This window comes from Pongo pygmaeus, chromosome 4, assembly GCF_028885625.2.
Source record: "Pongo pygmaeus isolate AG05252 chromosome 4, NHGRI_mPonPyg2-v2.0_pri, whole genome shotgun sequence".
Taxonomy (NCBI): Eukaryota; Metazoa; Chordata; class Mammalia; order Primates; family Hominidae; genus Pongo; species Pongo pygmaeus.
The window spans coordinates 152,096,518-152,116,591 of record NC_072377.2 but is presented as its reverse complement, the minus strand read 5'-3'; the positions used below and the strand labels follow the sequence as shown (position 1 = coordinate 152,116,591).

General features: G+C 40.2%; 1 protein-coding gene across 1 annotated transcript in view; it reads left to right on the top strand.

The window, feature by feature from the left end:
* Positions 1-240: 240 nt before the first annotated feature.
* Positions 241-20,074, top strand: part of DPYSL3 (dihydropyrimidinase like 3) — a 120,440-nt gene continuing 100,606 nt past the window's right edge. Inside the window, exon 1 of the mRNA XM_054488339.2 lies at positions 241-1,321. Coding sequence (XP_054344314.1) covers positions 941-1,321 — 381 coding nt within the window. The 5' untranslated portion in view covers positions 241-940. The remainder of the gene's footprint in view (positions 1,322-20,074) is intronic.

The following is a 20,074-nucleotide window of genomic DNA, read 5'->3' as shown; positions in this document are numbered from 1 at the left end:
ACAGAGCATTAATGAAGAGTGCTTTGCAATGCAAAATCTAAGAGTGTGTGTGTGTGTGTGATCTGAAATGAGGCAAATTAGGGGTGGTAAAAAGAAAATTCTAGGATATTATATAGAAGCTAAGAAAGGGCTTATGTGAGTCAAAGGGCTTTTGTGACTCTCAATGAAGTAAGAGGGCTTCTCTCTCAGTGTATGTGTTTGTGTTGTGTGTGTAAGCCAATTCAGGACTTTATGTGAGAGTTTGGGTTTGCAAGGCAGATTCTAGAACTGGGTGTAGTTATGAGTGTCATCCTAAAGATCAGGATGAGGCAAGTTAGGGGTTCTGGGTAGGATTGTGAGTCTGTTGTAAATTTGAGTTTGTATGTGTTAGTTGTAAATCAGGACTTGGCTTTGAGATGAATCCACCTGGGCAGCTGCGTTTTTGTCCACGAGGGACGTCAGAAAGCTTTGTGTTTGTGAGGCAAACTAGGGAGTTAGTGTGGGTGAAGCAGTCAAGTGCTGGAGTGTGAACATTTCTAAGACGTCTAAATTGCGCGAAAGTGTGTGAGGCAAGGCTGTTGCGCGAGCGGGCAGTGTGCGCCTGTGTGTGCGTGTGCGCGCGCGCCAAGTTTGGTTTGTGATTGTGATGGGCACCGACGCTGCGTCAGCCCGGGAGGCCACGTTAGGGTTGGGGGTGCGTGAGGAGGTGCGGCCGGGCGAGAGGTCCAGCGAGTGAGCCAAGCGCGCCGCTACTCTGGGCCCCTGCGCCGCGCGCTAGCTGGCTGTGTGGCTCGCTGGCTCGCTAGGGACAGGCAGGAATCGGAGCAGCACTGCCGCCTCTGGCGCGAAGGCTCAGGCGCCTCCTCCCGCCCCAGTCACTGTGGCTCGGCGCACACTGCCGGCGGCTGCCCTTTCCGCCTCTGGGGAAGAAAAACCCGCGAGCCGCTTTCGCGCTTGAACCATGGCCTCGGGCCGGAGGGGCTGGGACAGCTCCCACGAAGACGATCTGCCCGTGTACCTGGCCAGGCCGGGCACCACGGACCAGGTCCCGCGGCAGAAATACGGCGGCATGTTCTGCAACGTGGAGGGCGCCTTCGAGAGCAAGACGCTGGATTTCGATGCCCTCAGCGTGGGGCAGCGGGGCGCGAAGACTCCTCGGAGCGGCCAGGGCAGCGACCGAGGATCGGGGAGTCGGCCCGGGATCGAGGGGGACACCCCGCGCAGGGGCCAAGGCCGGGAAGAGAGCAGAGAGCCCGCGCCCGCGTCCCCCGCCCCCGCCGGGGTAGAGATCCGGAGCGCCACCGGCAAAGAGGTGTTGCAGAACCTCGGCCCCAAGGACAAGGTAAGGGGGCCCCGGGTCACTTCCCTGCTTGCCTTCGTTCCTTTCTCCAGCCCTGGCCGCCATGGCCCGGGCACAACTTTCTCCAGCTCACTTTGCACGGGGCTGGGGGACCAGGAGGAAGAAAGGGGCATCCTCCACTGAGCGTAGCGCGACTTCCTAGCCCAGACCCTGGATTAGCGCTTGTCGCCACTAGCAGCATCTTCGTGCAAGCGCGGAAAGGATGCCCGGGTTCCCCTGCCGGGAGCCGCGTCCTTTGCCCCTGCCTCCTCGCCGCACTCCTGGGCCATCCGGTCTGGGTGGGTGTGTCAGCCCGGGAAGGCTTAGTGATTTCCAGCTCTTCTCTCTAGTAGCCAACAGCACAATTGTCTTGCCCCCCTCTGGCCCTAGATTAAATCTCAACCCGGGTCACCAGGGCAGAGGGCAAAGTGATGCTGGGAATATGGGGGTCATCTCCATAGTGCCCGGATGAAAGTACTGGAGGGGCGGTCTCCCCTCTCAGTCTTCAAACATCAGCTCTGTCCCTGAAACTTTTGGGTGTGGAGCCTCTAGACTAAACACGCGAATCTCTCTCTCTATGCCTCGCTTCTGTCTTAGCACGGCATTTCACATCTGTGTTTGTAAAGAGTGCATTTGTGTACATAGCTTGGCACAAGACTGGGTATCACAGGGGTCCAGCTGCCTCTGCAAGAATAGCATTATATTTTAGAAAATAGACGAGAGTATTAAGAGTGCACATTAAACTAGCATGAGATGCAAATTCCCTGCTGCTCTTAAATGTGCCAAAGCCAATTTCTTCTGTATGTGTATTTTTGAGAAACTTATGTCACACTGAACTGACTGAAGGGATGGCATTGAAATCTAGCTTGCCCTGATTTATGTGTCTATTTCACAGAGAATCAGAGATGTAGTTCAGAAAATGCAGGGCCTGGCAGGGCTGGAGACTTCAGAGTTCAAACTGAAGCTTTCAGCTGGGGAATAATAGTAATCAGATGCCCTCACCCTTGTCTAGGTAATGGCCGCAAAATCCACCCACATGTATTATTCTGCACTAATATGGTTAGGAATAATAACCTGAAATGGAAATGTCTGCCTCAGAGCAATTACAGTTAATGCTTATTCAGGTTTTAGTTGTTTTTCCATTAAAATGCAATGAGCTAGTGAAAGAACAGCATCTCTCTCCACTGTTTGATTTTTGAAAGTTTAGACAAACCAACCAACCAACCTTTAACTACTAAGACCACCAGGGAAAATAAGTGCTGAAGTTAGTGCTGTTCAAGGGTACCACTTGGAAAACAATGTCGGCTTCCTCTGAAATCATTCATTTAGTTTGTGATTTTCACATCATCCTTTTAGTGTGTGATTCCCCTAAGCCCTTGCTTACCAGCGTTTTAGGGAAAACTTCTGATATTTTGCAAATGTTTTGGTTGATATCTAAACTGAAGAAGAACCCTATAGAAAGGTTATTCCTTTCTTCATGTCTGACTTGATCCATATTGAAATGTTCCCTTCCTGACTGGAAGGGGCCGGAGTAGTGATGGAAAAGGTCGGTAACAATTGCTGTGAGTCAGTGCTATTCCCTTTGCTGAAACACCCCTGATGTAAGCCAGATAATATGCTGGGTTTGCAAGATTTAAGAATGGTAACTAGAGAAAGGGAAAATATTCCTCCTTTAAACCTAGCAATTCTCCCGTTTTCCTCCCTTTTGCAAACCCTATACTTTTGGCTACTAATTGAGAAATAATAATACAACCTAGGCATCAGCAGGATTTCTAGTGCTACATAGTCATTTGTAAGTTTGGGCTTGCCATCTGCTTCATCCAGGCCGTGTTATTATCTCTAATTTGGTTGAATCACACTGTTAGAAGAGACCACAGAGGTTATCAAGTTCTGAACTTGTTGTTTATTTCCTTGAGGGTAGAGATTGTGTATTTGGATTTATCTGAGTGGCTAGAATGCTTGGCACATTGGAGGTGCTCAATAAATGTTTGATACACTAAACCTCCTTAATTAAACCATCTGTTTTGCCACATAGCTGGCAAAATGATCATCTGGCCTCTGCTTAAATACAACCATTGTCAGGGAGCTCACTACCTCATGAAGCAACTTTTTGGACAACTTTACTTAAAAAAAATAATAATAAGCCCAAATCTACCTACCTGTAGTTTCTACAAATTATTCTTAGTCCTGACCTCTGGAAATATAAGGGTAAATATGTTTCCTTATTCTGAGACATTTTAATGATTTTTAGGTATGTGCACTCTTGTATCTGTCAGAAAAGGCTGGGTGATGCCACAGTAACAAACAACCCCCAACTCTCAGCAGCTTAATAAAAAACATAACAGCATATTTCTTGCTCCTATTTGTCCAGTGTGAGTCAACAGGGAAGCTCTATTCATTATTGTGCCTAACTTGATGGAGGCTCCATCTCCACACGTCTGTGAATAGTATGTGGCAAATTGTATACACACTTAATTCCTTGCTGAAGTAATGAACATGATGTATGCTCACATTTCATTGGCCGAAAACCATGTCTATACTCAGCTTCAAAGGAATTGGTGGAATACAATCTTGCCATGATCCTGTAAGACTAGAAATATTTGGCAAATAGCTCTAATATCTCTCCCAGATCTGGAGATGAACTAATGGAGTGAAACCTGTCCCAACCTTTACTAGTTATATGACTGTAAGCATGTAACTTAGCCTCTGGGTACCTCAGTTTTCTCCTGTACAAAATAAGGATAATGGTGACTACTTTGCACAGTAGTATTCAGTACATATTAGTTATTACTATTACTCTTCAATTTTTACTGCCCGTTACATGTATGAGGGCAATTATCTCATTCTCCCTAAATTTCTTTCTTACCCTTATTATTCCTAGCTTCTTCAGTTTTCTCTTGTATGAGCATTTTACCATTCTGATTTCCTTTTCAGGTTATACTATATTACATATTTTGTAAATATTTTTCTCAAAATACAGTGCCCAGAACTGAATACGTTGCTTCCGATGGGATATGGCCGTGGTGAAGTGCATTGTGCTACTTAATTTTTTGGACTTTTATGGAACATGTGCATCTATGACTTACTATTGTCTCGATGGCAAACACCCTGCCATTCAAGCTTTCAGAAACTTTTTTCACGTAAGCTGCTGTTAGGCCAGGATGTTCCCCTTCTATGCTGGTACAATAGAATTTAAAACAAACCACCCCCAAACAAATCTTAACTATAGGATTTTATTTTTCTTCCTTCTATAATATTTATCACTATCTTAGCTCATCTTTCTATTATATCATAATAATCTTAAACCTTAATTCTATAATACAGCACTCCTACTGCCAGCTTTGTACCATTTGTTGATTTGATAGTATCACCTTTTGAATACTTTCTGTGTGCCTATACTAAATAGTGCTCAAAAGGTCGTTTCCTCACAGAAAATGGTTATACTGATAAGGAAATTGAACCCCAGAGACTAATTGTTTAGTCCCAAATCACATAATTAATAAGTGAGGAGAGCCAGAATTCACAATCTGATTTTTCTGATTCCAGAGTCTGTCTTCTTTCCAGGTGGGGAGGCTGCTTCCTTATTTTAATATGACCAGCCTGACCATTGTGTCAGCTCCGGACATGTCAATATTATTCAGAGCAAGGACAGATTTTCCTGCCACACCTCTAGAACCCTTCTTCTATTTTGACACCAGCCCATTACACAGGAAACTTTGAGACCAGTTGTTTAACCTTGGAGAACAGTTGCTGCAAAATCCTTATTCTTTCAAGTTGATTGCAGAGCTATCAAAAGATATTTTTAATGTCTTGGTAAAATCAAAATATGCTTTGTATCTAGCATACCTAATTATTAACTTCTATCTTAACAAAATGAGTTTATTTAATAAATTATAATGAGGTTAAATAACAAAAGTGTTTACAGAATAAAAATATAAAATCGTAGGCTGGGAGTGGTGGCTCACGCCTGTAATCTCAGTATTTTGAGAAGCCAAGCTGGGCAGATCACTTGAGGTCAGGAGTTTGAGACCAGCCTAACCAATATGGTGAAACCCCCGTCTCTACTAAAAATACAGAAATTAGCTGGGCATGGTGGTGGGCGCCTATAATCCCAGCTACTTGGGAGGCTGAGGCAGGAGAATCACTTGAACCCGGGAGGTGGAGGTTGCAGTGAGCCGACATCGTTCCGCTGTACTCTAGCCTGAGCAACACAGTGAGACTCTGTCAAAAAAAAAAAAAAAAAAGTCTCTTGAGTGTCAAATTCCAGGTTTGAGTTATCACTAGATGCTAATATAGTGGTTCTAAATCTATCTATAAACACCTTCTTAAATTGTGTATTTAGAGTTTTCTCATAATAGGCATTCATGTTACTAAAATCCTCCATGGTTGGCTTACACAACTTTTTGTTTATAATTTTTGATACTAAGTGCATAGAAAAGCAATTCTAAGTGAAAAGTATGTATTTTTCATCATTTCTCAAGATGCTTTTCCATGCATACTGAATTTTCCTAGCAGTAAAATAGTTACTAAGAGGAAGACAATTATGATATGGCCTGCCAAGAGCAAATTATATCATAAGGACTCTGTCATCCAGCAAAAACAAAGTAATGACATTATGATTACAGGGGTTTTTATTGATAACTTTCTATCAGGAGTCTTGGGTCATTTCTAGTTTCCTGCTTCCCATGTGGGCCTCTTTTGTGCAAGATGTTTCCTTCATGAAGTTGGCAGGGGCTCTGGGAGCAGAGGGAACAATCTAGAAACAAATGAGATGTGGCCGTTACCTTTTTACCATTTGTCGTTTGTCTTGTTTTTCCTGGGCTAAAAGTTTTCAAAGTGACTCAGAGAAGTTGATGTTCTCCTCTTTATCCTGCACAATGTGAGACAGCTGGAAATAGAATTCTAGGCTTATAAAGGCCTCACTAGCTATCAGAATCCAAACCCTGGCATGTAAATGAATTTCATAAGGCTTCTCTGACAAATGAAAGTTTGTACCAAAGCTAGGAAAAAAGGCCTCCTGCTTACCTGGCCTTCAGGCCACACTTAAATCTGGGAGTAGGTTTCCTTCCCCAAACTTGGAAGTGTTTGTGACCTTTCAGAACTTTGGTTTAGTTTGACAGTAGGCATTTGAGGAACATAAAAAATATGCCTTCTCAGTAATGCTGCGATTGGCAGAGTTCCCTCAAAGTAATGGTCCTTGGAGACAGGGTTTTGCTGACAGCTCTTGTAAGTAATGTTTAAGACAGCCAGAACACTGTCTCTGAGGATTTCAGTCAGTGACTCTTACAGCTGATTCTCTTGGTGATTTATTTCCACTGGGCGTTATCCTGACAAGTAATGTTTCTATGAGATAGGGAGTAAAGCTTACAAGGAAGAGGAAATCTGTCTGAGGAGGATGCAATCTGTGACTGCAAATGGAGGAGGCAGAAAGTCCATTTAGGTGTGTGAGCACTTTTAAAATTAAGCTTCTAGGAGAATGTAACATTAAAATATGTTTGTAACATAGAATCACATTGCATTCAAAAGACAGTTCTACTCCATCAAAGAACATATTAGGCAAAAACAAACAAACAAAAAATCAAAGTGGATAAAGTATTAGCAGTCTCAGTTTCCAGACCTAACCTTTAACCTGCTGTACAACTTGGGCAAGTTACCTCCCTTCCCTTCGAGCTATAGTTTCCTTCTTTCTAAAACAAAGGGGCTAGACCAAATGGTCCCTATAGTAATGGTCTTCTTGTAAGCTTTCTTGATTGTTCATCTTTAAACAAAAATTTTTTGAGCATGCTCCATATTCCTTGTGTGTGTGTATATATGTATACACATATGTACATATATATAAATTACATATGGAAATATCACACTAATATCTTATGAGTGGCTGGGCATTGTGGCTCATGCCTGTAATCCCAGCACTTTGGGAGCCAAGGCAGAAGGATTGCTTGAGCCCAGGAGTTTGAGACCAGACTGGGCAACGTAGAACATTTGGTCTCTAAAAATAATTTCAAAATTAACTAGGCATGGTGGTGCGCGACTGTGGTCCCAGCTACCCAGGAGGCTGAGGTAAGAGGTTTGCTTGAGCCTGAAAAGTCGAGTTTGCAGCCAGCCATGACTAGAGGAGGCGACAGTGAGACCCTGTCTTTAAAAAGAAAACATCTTATGATCATCATAAAATGTAAATAAAAAATCTAAACTAAAAAAGAAGAGATACAAAAAATCCAAATATAAATTATGGTTGTTTTCCTTTATCCCAGTGGCTTGTCTTGTCCAACCAATTGGGTGAGTGCTTGGAAGTCTATGATCTCTAGACTAAATAGATAATAGTCAGTGGTTCTAACAACTTGGTCATTAATGAGTCCATTGTCAGAGTACTTCAGTGATAGATGCCCTTTTATTGAACAATTTTTGAGAGACAGTTCAAAACTGTTGAAGGCTTGTGTTGAGGCTACAGACCAGGTGCTGGTTAGTGCTCAGCACTCTTTACAAATATGCATGTGGAGGTGGGCCAATAGCTTGTGGCTAACAAGGGAGTCCCCACGTCTCCCTTTACCTGCTGATTTTTGTCTTTACTCATTTTTGCAAAAAGCATTATTAAGGCCGGGCGCGGTGGCTCACGCCTGTAATCCCAGCACTTTGGGAGGCCGAGGCGGGCGGATCACGAGGTCATGAAATCGAGATCATCCTGGCTAACACGGTGAAAGCTCGTCTCTACTAAAAATACAAAAAATTAGCCGGGCCTGGTGGCAGGTGCCTGTAGTCCCAGCTACTCGGGAGGCTGAGGCAGGAGAATGGCGAGAACCCGGGAGGCGGAAGTTGCAGTGAGCCGAGACCGCGCCACTGCACTCAAGCCTGGGCGACAGAGTGAGACTCCGTCTCAAAAAAAAAAAAAAAAAAAAAAAAAAAGCATTATTAAGCCCCAGCTATGTAGGTGCACAATGAAAAACAAATGTTGGAAAAATTAAGATGTACCAAAGAGATCAGCAGTAAGAAAACATAAACATCATTTCCTCATCATCTTCTGGAGAAAACTGCCATTAACCTAGGAACCTAGGAGTGTATTTTCTTCCCATCTGTGTGTGTATATGTGTGTGTGTGTGTGATCTGTGACATGCATTTTTTTTTCCAAAAGTGAGGAAATGCAGTATTTCTGTGTTTAAATTATTTTTTATCATTTAGTGTGGTCTGAAGGTTTGTGTACCCCCAAATTCATAGGTTGAAATCCTAAGCCCTAAGGTAATGATAGTGATTTGGTCATGAGCATGGAGCCCTCATGAATGGGATTGGTGCCCGTATGAAAGCGGCCCTAGAGAGCTGCTTTGCTGCTTGCACCAGGTGAGAACACAGCTAGAAGGCGCCCTCTGAGTCAGAAAGCCGGCCTCCACCAGACACTGAATCTGCCTTATCTTGGGCTTCCCAGTGTCCAGAATTGTAAGAAATACATTTATTAGTTATAAGCCACACAGTTTATGGTATTTTGTTATAGCAGCCTGAGCAGACTAAGATATCACCTTTTAAGCTTGTATTTTTAGAGCAGTTTTGGATTCACAGTGAAGTTAAGTGGAAAGTACAGAGAGTACTTCCCATATACCCCTGTCTCCATAAACACACAACCTCCTTCACTGGCAACACTCCACACGACAGTGGTAGATTTTTACAATTGATGAACCTACATCGACACATCATTGGCTGGATGTGGTGGCTCACGCCTGTAATCCCAGCACTTTGGGAGGCTAAGGCGGGTGGATCACCTCAGGTCAGGAGTTCGAGACCAGCCTGTCCAACATGGCAAAACCTCGTCTCTACTAAAAATACAAATATTAGCCAAGTGTGATGGCAGGTGCCTGTAATTCCAATTACTTGGGAGGTGAGAGAATCGCTTGAACCTGGGAGGCAGAGGTTGCAGTGAGCCCAGATTGTGACATTATACTCTAGCCTGGGCAACAGAGTAAGACTCTGCTAAAAAAAAAAAAAAAATCATTATCACCACAAATCCATAGTTTTACATTAGGGTTCACTTTGGTGTTGCACATTTTATGGGCTTGGACAAACATACAATGACAAGTATCTACCATTGTAATATCTTATAGGAATTAGTTTTACTGCCCTAAAAATCCTCTGTGCTCTCTCTGTTCATCATTCTCTTCTGCCCTCAACTCCTGGCAACCACCGATCTTTTTACTGCCTCCATAGTTTTATCTTTTTCAGAGTGTCATATAGTGGGAATCATACAGTATGTAGCCTTTTCAGATTGGCTTCTTTCACTTAGTGACATGCACATACATTTTCCCCACGTTTCTACATGGCTTGATAGCTCATTTCTTTTTCTTGCTGAATATTTGGATGCATGGCAGTTTATTTATTCACTTACCTACTGAAGGATGTCGTGGTTGCTTCCAGGTTTTGTTGGTTATGAATAAAGCTGCTATAAACATTTGTGTGCACATACATTTTGTGTGAACATAAGTCTTCAGTTCATTTAGGTAAATACCAAGGAGCACTGTTGCTGGATCGCATGGTGAGAGCACATTTAGTTTTCTAAGAAACTGCCAAATTGTCTTCCAAAGTGGTGCTACCAATCTGCATTCTTAGTAGCAATGAATGAGTATTCTTGTTGCTCCACATCTTCACCAGCATTTGATGTTGTCAGTGTTCTGGATTTTGACCATTCTACTAGGTGTATAGTGGTATCTCACTGTTGTTTTAATTTGCAATTTTCCAATGACATATGATATGGAACATCTTTTCTCATGTTTAGTTGCCATCTGTGTCTGTTAAGCTCTTTGGCTCATTTTTTAATTGGGTCGTTTGTTTGTTATCATTGAGTTTTTTTTTTTTTGAGATGGAGTCTCACTCTGTTGCCCAGGCTGGAGTGTAGTGGTGCCACCTCGGCTCACTGCAACCTCTATCTCCCAGGTTCAAGTGTTTCTCCTGCCTCAGCCTCCCAGGTAGCTGGGATTGCAGATGTGCACCACCACACCTGGCTAATTCTTGTATTTTTAGTAGATATGCGGTTTCACCATGTTGGCTAGGCTGGTCTCAAACTTCTAACCTCAGGTGATCTGCCCACCTCAGCCTCCCAAAGTACTGGGATTACAGGCGTGAGCCACTGTACCTGGCCGTTATCATTGTGTTTTAAGAGTTCTGCGTGTATTCAGATAATAGTTGTTTATCAGGTATGTATTTTGCAAATATTTTCTCCCAGTCTGTGGATTGCCTTCTCATTCTTTTGACAATATGTTTTGCAGCACATATGTTTTTAATTTTAATATAGTCCAGCTCACCAATTATTTATTTCATGAATTGCGCTATTGATGTTGTATCTAAAAACGTCATCACCATACCCAAGGTCATCTATGTTATTTTCTAGGAGTTTTATAGTTTTGCATCTTACATTTAGGTTTATGATCCATTTAGAGTTATTTTTTGTGAATGGCATAGATCCGTGTTATGATTTTTTTTTGCATATAGGTGTCCAGTTGTTTTAATACTGTTCGTTGGAAATATTATATTTTCTCCATTGTATTACCTTTGCTCCTTCATAAAAATCAGTTGATAACTTTTATGTAGGTCTACTTATGTGCTATTTTGTTCCAAGTTTGTCTATTCTTTTACCAAGATTGTACTGTCTTGATTGCTGTGGCTTTCTTGTAAGTTTTAAAGTTGGTACTGTCAGTCCTCTGACTTTGTTATTTTCCTTCAATATTGGCTATTCTGGGTCTTTTGCCTTTCCATATGAAGTTTAGAATCAGTTTGTTGATATCAACAAAACAACGTGCTAGAATCTTGATTGGAACTGTGTCGAATCTAAAGATCAAGTTGGGAGGAACTGACATCTAGACAGTATTGAGTCTTCCTGTCCATGAGCAAGGAATATACTCCCTTTATTTAGTTCTTCTTTGACACCTTTCATCAGAGTTTTGTAGCTTTCCCCATATGGATCTCACACTTTTTTTTAGATTTATACCTAAGTTGCACATGTTTCTTTAGATTTCTACCTCAGTTGCACATGGTTTTCTAGATTTATACCTAAGTATTTCATTTCCAGGGTGCAAATGTAAATGGTTATATGTTTTAATTTCAAATTTAACTTGTTCAGTGCTAGTATATAGGAAAGCAAGTGACTTTTGCATATTAACTTTGTATCCTGCAACCTTGCTATAATCACTCACTAGTTCCTGAGGGCATTTTTTGCTCAATTCTTTTGTATTTTCTACATAGATAATCATGTCATCTGCAAAGAAATACAGTTTGTTTCTTCTCTCCACGTCTGTATAACTTTTATTTCCTTTTCTTGTCTAATTGTATTAGCTAGGACTTCCAGAATAATGTTGAAAAGCAGTGGTGCACCATATACAAAAATTACCTCAAGATGGATTAAAGAGTGAAATGTAAAACCCCAAACTCTAAAAACCCTGGAAGACAACCTAGGCAATACCATTTGGGTCATAGGCATGGGCAAAAATTTCATAATGAAGACACCAAAAGCAATTGCAACAAAAGCAAAACTTAATAAATGGGATCTAATTAAACTAAGGAGCTTCTGCACAGCAAAAGAAACTATTATCAGAGGAAACAGTCTACAGAATGGAAAACAAAGGTCTAATATCCAGCATCTATAAGGAACTTAAACAAATCTACAAGAAAAAAACAAACAACCCCATTAAAAAGTAGGCAAAGGACATGTGTTCATGTCTATTACACTTTCAAAAGAAGACATACATGCAGCCAACAATCATATGAAGAAAAGCTCAACATCAGTGGTCATTAGAGAAATGCAAATCAAAACCACAATGAGATACCATCTCACACCAGTCAGAATGACTATTTTTAAAAAGTCAAAAAATAATAGACATTGGTGAGGTTGTAGAGAAAAAGGAATGCTTATACACTGTTGGTGGGAGTGTAAATTAGTTCAGCCATTGTGGAAGACAGTGTGGCAATTCCTCAGAGACCTAATGACAGAAATACCATTTGGCCCAGCAATCTCATTACTGGGTATACACCCAAAGGAATATAAATAATTGTATTATAAAGACACATGCACATGTATGTTCACTGCAGCACTATTTCCAATAGCAATGACATGGAATCAACCTAAATGCCCTTCACTGATAGACTGGATAAAGAAAACGTGGTACATATACACCATGGAATACTATGCAGCCATAAAAAAGAATGAGATCATGTCCTTTGGAGAAATATGGGTAGAGCTGGAGGCCATTATCTTTAGCAAACTAATGTGGGACTAGAAAATGAAATACCATATGTTCTCACTTACAAGTGGGAGCTAAATGATGAGAACATATGGGCACATGGAGGGAAACAACACACACTGGGGCCTATTGGAGGGTGGAGGGTGGGAGGAGGGAGAGGATTGGGAAAAGATAACTAATGAGTACTAGGCTTAGTGGTGAAATAATCTGTGCAACAAACTCCCATGACACAAGTTTACCTATGTAACAGACCTGCACTTGTACCCCTGAACTTAAATTAAAAAGAAAGAAAGAAAGAAAGAGAAAGAGAGAGAGAGAGAGAGACAGAGAGAAGGGAAGGAAGGATACAAAGAAAAGTTGTGGTGAAAAAGTGTGTCTTTGCCTTGTTTCTAATCTTAGTAGGAAAGCTTTGAGTTTCTCACCATTAAATAGGATGTTAGCTGTAGGTTTTTTTGAATGTGTTCTTTATCAAGCTGAGGAAGTTCCCCAATCTTCCTACTTCGCTAAGTTTTTTTTTTTTTTTTTATCATGAATGGATATTGGATTTTGCGAAATGCTTTTTCAGTATCTATTGACATGACCACGTGATTTTTCTTCTTTAGCCTGTTTGGATTGTATTATGTGTAATGTAATGTGATGGATTCTCAAATGTTGAAGCAACCTTGCCTAGATAAATTCAGCCTTGCTGAGATAAACCTTCATGGCTATGGTGTATAACTTTCTGTATACATGGTTGAATTCAACTTGCTAATATTTTGTTGAAGATTTTTGCATCTTTGTTCATTAGAGATACTGATCTGTAGTTTGCTTTTTTTAAAAAAATTTTATTATTATTATACTTTAAGTTTTAGGGTACATGTGCATGACGTGCAGGTTTGTTACATATGTATACATGTGCCATGCTGGTATGCTGCACCCATTAACTCGTCATTTAGCATTAGGTATATCTCCTAATGCTAACCCTCCCCCCTCCCCCCACCCCACAACAGTCCCTGGTGTGTGATGTTCCCCTTCCTGTGTCCATGTGTTCTCATTGTTCAATTCCCACCTATGAGTGAGAACATGCGGTGTTTGGTTTTTTGTCCTTGTGATAGTTTGCTGAGAATGATGGTTTCCAGCTTCATCCATGTCCCTACAAAGGACATGAACTCATCATTTTTTGTGGCTGCATAGTATTCCATGGTGTATATGTGCCACATTTTCTTAATCCAGTCTATCGCTGTTGGACATTTAGGTTGGTTCCAAGTCTTTGCTATCGTGAATAGTGCTGCTATAAACATACGTGTGCATGTGTCTTTATAGCAGCATGACTTATAATCCTTTGGGTATATACCCAGTAATGGGGTTGCTGGGTCAAATGGTATTTCTAGTTCTAGATCCCTGAGGAATCGCCACACTGACTTCCACAATAGTTGAACTAGTTTACAGTCCCACTAACAGTGTAAAAGTGTTCCTATTTCTCCACATCCTCTCCAGCACCTGTTGTTTCCTGACTTTTTAATGATTGCCATTCTAACTGGTGTGAGATGGTATCTCATTGTGGTTTTGATTTGCATTTCTCTGATGGCCAGTGATGATGAGCATTTTTTCATGTGTTTTTTGGCTGCATAAATGTCTTCTTTTGAGAAGTGTCTGTTCATATCCTTTGCCCACTTTTTGATGGGGTTGTTTGTTTTTTTCTTGTAAATTTGTTTGAGTTCGTTGTAGATTCTGGATATTAGCCCTTTGTCAGATGAGTAGGTTGCAAAACTTTTCTTCCATTCTGTAGGTTGCCTGTTCACTCTGATGGTAGTTTCTTTTGCTGTGCAGAAGCTCTTTAGTTTAATTAGATCCCATTTGTCAATTTTGGCTTTTGTTGCTATTGTTTTTGGTGTTTTAGACATGAAGTCCTTGCCCATGCCTATGTCCTGAATGGTATTGCCTAGGTTTTCTTCTAGGGTTTTTATAGTTTTAGGTCTAACATTTAAGTCTTTAATCCATCTTGAATTAATTTTTGTATAAGGTGTAAGGAAGGGATCCAGTTTCAGCTTTCTACATATGGCTAGCCAGTTTTCCCAGCACCATTTATTAAATAGGGAATCCTTTCCCCATTGCTTGTTTTTGTCAGGTTTGTCAAAGGTCAGATAGTTGTAGATATGCGGCATTATTTCTGAGGGCTCTGTTCTGTTCCATTGGTCTATATCTCTGTTTTGGTACCAGTACCATGCTGTTTTGGTTACTGTAGCCTTGTAGTATAGTTTGAAGTCAGGTAGCATGATGCCTCCAGCTTTGTTCTTTTGGCTTAGGATTGACTTGGCGATGTGGGCTCTTTTTTGGTTCCATATGAACTTTAAAGTAGTTTTTTCCAATTCTGTGAAGAAAGTCATTGGTAGCTTGATGGGGATGGCATTGAATCTATAAATTACCTTGGGCAGTATGGCCATTTTCACGATATTGATTCTTCCTACCCAGGAACATGGAATATTCTTCTAGTTGTTTGTACCCTCTTTTATTTCATTGAGCAGTGGTTTGTAGTTCTCCTTGAAGAGGTCCTTCATATCCCTTGTAAGTTGGATTGCTAGGTATTTTATTCTCTTTGAAGCAATTGTGAATGGGAGTTCACTCATGATTTGGCTCTCTGTTTGTCTGTTATTGGTGTATAAGAATGTTTGTGATTTTTGCACATTGATTTTGTATCCTGAGACTTTGCTGAAGTTGCTTATCAGCTTGAGGAGATTTTGGGCTGAGATGATGGGGTTTTCTAGATATACAATCATGTCATCTGCAAACAGGGACAATTTGACTTCCTCTTTTCCTAATTGAATGCCCTTTATTTCCTTCTCCTGCCTGATTGTCCTGGCCAGAACTTCCAACACTATGTTGAATAGGAGTGGTGAGAGAGGGCATCCCTGTCTTGTGACTGTTTTCAAAGGGAATGCTTCCAGTTTTTGCCCATTCAGTATGATATTGGCTATGGGTTTGTCATAGATAGCTCTGCTTTTCTTTTGGTGTCTGTGTTAGATTTTGATGTGACAGTAATGTTGGTCTCAGAGAAGGAGTTGGGAAGTATTTCTTCTGCTTCTATCTCTGAAAGAGATTGTAGAGAATCGGCATAATTTACTCCCTAAATATTTGGTAGAATTCGCCAGGAAATCCATCTGAGCCTGGCATTTTCTGTTTTGGAAGGTAATTATTGATTTGGTTTCTTTAATAAATACAGGTTTACTTATTCAAATTTTCCATTTCTTCTTGTGAGAGTTTTGGCAAATTATGCCTTTCGAGGAATTGGCTCTTTTCATCTAGTTTATCAAATCTATGGGTATACAGTTGTTTGTAATATTCCTTTATTATTATTATTATTATTATTTTGAGATGGAGTCTCGATTTGTCACCCAGGCTGGAGTACAGTGGTGCGATCTCGGCTCACTGCAAGCTCTGTCTCCCGCGTTCATGCCATTCTCCTGCCTCAGCCTCCTGAGTAGCTGGGAATACAGGCGCCTATCACGATGCCCGGCTAATTTTTTTTTTTTTTTGTATTTTTAATAGAGACAGGGTTTCACCATGTTAGCCAGGATGGTCTCTATCTCCTGACCTCGTGATCTGCCCGCCTCGGCCTCCCAAAGTGCTGGGATTACAGGTGTGAGCCACCGGGCCCGGCCTCCTTTATTATTCTTTTGACATCCATAGGCTCTATAGTGATGTCCCTATTTCATTTCTGATATTAGTAATTTGTATCTTTTCTCTTTTTTTCTTTGTTAGCCTGGCTAGAGACATATCTATTTTATTGATCTTTTTGAAGAGCCAGCTTTTGGTTTTATTGATTTTCTGTATTGATTGATACTCTAATTTTTGTTTTTAGAAAAGAAATGTATTTATCTATCATTTAAAAAGAAAAGAAATATTTTCTTCTGCTTACTTTAATTTGCTCTTCTTTTTCTAATTTTCTAAAGTGGAAGTTTGGATTACTGATTTTAGATATTTCTTCTTCTTTAATACATGTATTCAATGTAATACATTTCCCTCTAAGCACTGCTTTAGCTACATCTTACAAGTTTTAATAATTTATATTTTCATTTTTATTTGGTTGATTTTTTTGTAATTTCTTCTTAGACACCCCCGCCTCCCGGGTTCGAGCAATTCTTCTGCCTCAGCCTCCCGAGTAGCTGGGATTACAGGCACCTGCCACCACGCCCGGCTAATTTTTGTATTTTTAGAAAAGACGGGGTTTCACCATGTTGGCCAGGCTGGTCTTGAACTCCTGAGCTCAAGTGATCCACCTGCCTCGGCCTCCCAAAGTGTTGGGCTTACAGGCATGAGCCACTGCGCCAGTTATATTGTTTAATATCCACGTATTTGGGGATTTTTCAGCATTCTCTCTGTTATTTATTTCTAGTTTAATTCCATTGTGGTCCAAGAGCAGCTTGCATGATTTTATTATTTTAAATATGTTAAGATGTGTTTTATACCCCGGAATGTCACTTCTCTTGTTGAACAGTTCATCTGTGCCTCAGAAAAATGTGTAATCTGCTTTTGTGGATGAAGTAGTCTATAGATGTCCATTTTAACTATGTCTTTATTAATCTTATTAATTTTCTGCCTGCTGGATCTGTCCATTTTTCCTTCTTTCTTTCTTTCTTTCTTTCTTTCTTTCTTTCTTTCTTCCTTTCTTTCTTTTTTTTTAGACAGAGTCTGGCTCTGTCACCCAGGCTGGAGTGCAGTAGCGTGATCGTGGCTTGCAGCTGCGACTTCCTAGGCCCGGGTGATCTTCCCTCCCACCACAGCCTCCTGAGTAGATGGGACCACACGTGTGCACCACCACATCCAGCTAATTGTTAAATTTTTTGTAGAGATGCTGTCTCCCTGTGTTTCTCAGGCTGGTGTCAAACTCTCAAACTCAAATGATTCCCCTGCTTCCACCTCCCAAATTGCTGGAATTACAGACATGAGCCACTACGTCCTGCCCATGATCTGTCCATTTCTGACAGAAAAGCATTAAAGTTTCCAACTATCATAATGGATTCATCTCTTTCCCCTTGAAGTTCTTTTAGGTTTTTGCCTCATGTATTTTGATCCTCTGTTGTTTGACACATACACATTGAGGGTTGTTATGCCTTCTCAGAGAATTGATTTCCCCTTTATCATTATGTAATGTCCCTCTTTATTTCTGATAACTTTGCTTGCTCCGAGGTCTATTCTGGATGAAATTAATATAGTTATTTGCACTTTGTTTTGATTAGTGTTAGCATGGTATTTCTTTCTCCATCCCTTTTCTTTTAATCTCTCTGTGTCTTTATATTTGAAGTGGGTTTTTTGTAGTTAATATAAAGTTAAGCCTTGCTTCTTGATCCATTCTGACAATCTCTGTCTTTTAACTGGTATATTTGGATCATTGACATGTAAGGTGATTATTGTTATAGATGGATTATAGATGGATGTATACCATATTTGTTGATGTATTCTATTTGTTGTCCTTGTTCTTTGTTCCTATTTTTGTCTTCTATAATTTTCCTGTTTTTTGTGGTTTTAACTGAGAATTTTATATGATTCCATTTTCTCTTTTTTCTTAGCATATCATTTATACTTCTTTTTCTCAACTTTTTAAATGGTTAACCTACAGTTTGCAACATATATTTACAAATAATCCAAGTCTACTTTCAAATAGTGCTGTATTATTTTATGAGTAGTGCAAGTACTTTATAATGATAAAATATTGCTAATTATTTTCTCCTATCTCTTGTATCATCACTTTCATTTATTTCAATTATACAGAAGCAGATGTATGTACATAAGCATATATAACAGAATACATTGTTGCTATTATTATTTTGAATAAACTGTTATCTATTAGATACATTAAGAATAGGAAAAACAAAGTTTTTATATTACCTTTACTTATTTATTCTCTGGTGATCTTCTTTTCTTTATGTAGATCCAAGTTTCTGAACTATATCATTTTCCTTTTCTCTGAAGAACTTCTTTTGACATTTCTTGGAAGGCCACTCTACTGGAAACAAATTCCCTCAATTTCTTTTTGTAGAAGAATATCTTTATATCTTCTTCATTTTTGAAGGATGATCTCACAAAATTCTAGGTTGATGTTTTTTATTTCTCTCAATATTTAAAATATTTGTATCCACTCTTTTCTGGTTTCTGAAGACAAGTTGGATGAAATTTTCATGTTTGCTTTGCTATAGGGAAGGTATTTCCCCCCCTGTGGCTTCTTTTAGATTTAAAAAAAATTTGATTTTCTGAAATTTGAATATATGTCTAGGTGTAAGGGTTTTTTTTGACATTTATCTTGCTTGCTATTCTCTGAGCTTCCTGGATCTGTAGTTTAGTGCCTGATGTTAATCTGGGGAAAATTGTTAGTCATTATTGCTTCAAATATTGCTTTTGTTCCTTTCTCTCTGTCTTTTCCTTTTGGTATTTTCATTATTCATTTTACACCTTTGGTAGTTGTCCCACAGTTCTTGGATATTCTGTTTTGGTCTTTTTTTTTCTCCCTGCATTTCAGTTTTGGCAGTTTCTATTGTCATATCCTCAAGCTCAGACATTATTTTCTCAGCTCTGTCTAATCTACTAATGAGCCTACCAAAAGCATTCTTCATTAATGTTGCAGTATTTTTTTATCTCTAGCGTTTCTTTTTGACTATTTTTTAGAATTTCTGTCTTCTTACCTTATTTATCTGTTCTTCCATGTTGTCGTTGTCTACTTTTTCTACTAAAGCCCTTAGCATGTTATTCATAGTGTGTCTAAATGCCTTCTTTTGATCATTCCAACATTCCTGCCATAGCTGACTCTTGTTTTGATGCTTGTTTTAGTCTCTTCACACTCGGTTTTCTGCCTTTTAGTATACCTTGCAATTTTTTGTTGAGCGGTGGATCCATGTACTGAGTAAAAGGAACTCTAGTAAATAGGCCATTAGTAATGTAGTTGCAAGGTGTAGGGGAAGAGAAAGGGTTTTACAGTCCTGTGATTAGTTCTAAGTCTTTTGGTAAGCCTGTGCCCCTGGACTGTGAATGTTTCAAGTGCTTCTCAGTATTGCGTTGGCACCTACATGAGAAAGGACAGCTGGAGGCTGCTGGAGTTGCGTATTTTCCTTCCCCTACTGAAGGCTGAGCTCGCTGGAGTTGGGTATTATTTTGTTCTCCAAGTAGGTTAGGCTCTGACAAAACTCTAGCAGCTTAGGCTCTAATAAAATAGTTTCTTCAGAGAGCATATCTTGTTCCTATGAACAGCATGCTTTAATGTATTCCAAAATGGTTCCTCTCTCCTCTCCCTGACAGAAGCAGGAGGGAATTTTTCTCCAGTATTGCCTATGAGGTCCTGGCAGAGTTCTTGAAGGTAAAATTCACATGCTCCCGCCACACCACCCTGTGCTGCCATGACTGCATCTGAAGTTTTTAACTCTCTGAGTTGTCTGTATCTAGCATCCAGCAATTAACCAATTGCAGTTCAAGTTTTCCTATCCCAGGCTGCTTCCTGTGGAAGTTTCTGCTTATGGGTCTGTGTGTGGGTATATGTGATTCTCTGTATCTGTCTATCTGTCTGCCCAGTTTTGGGGGA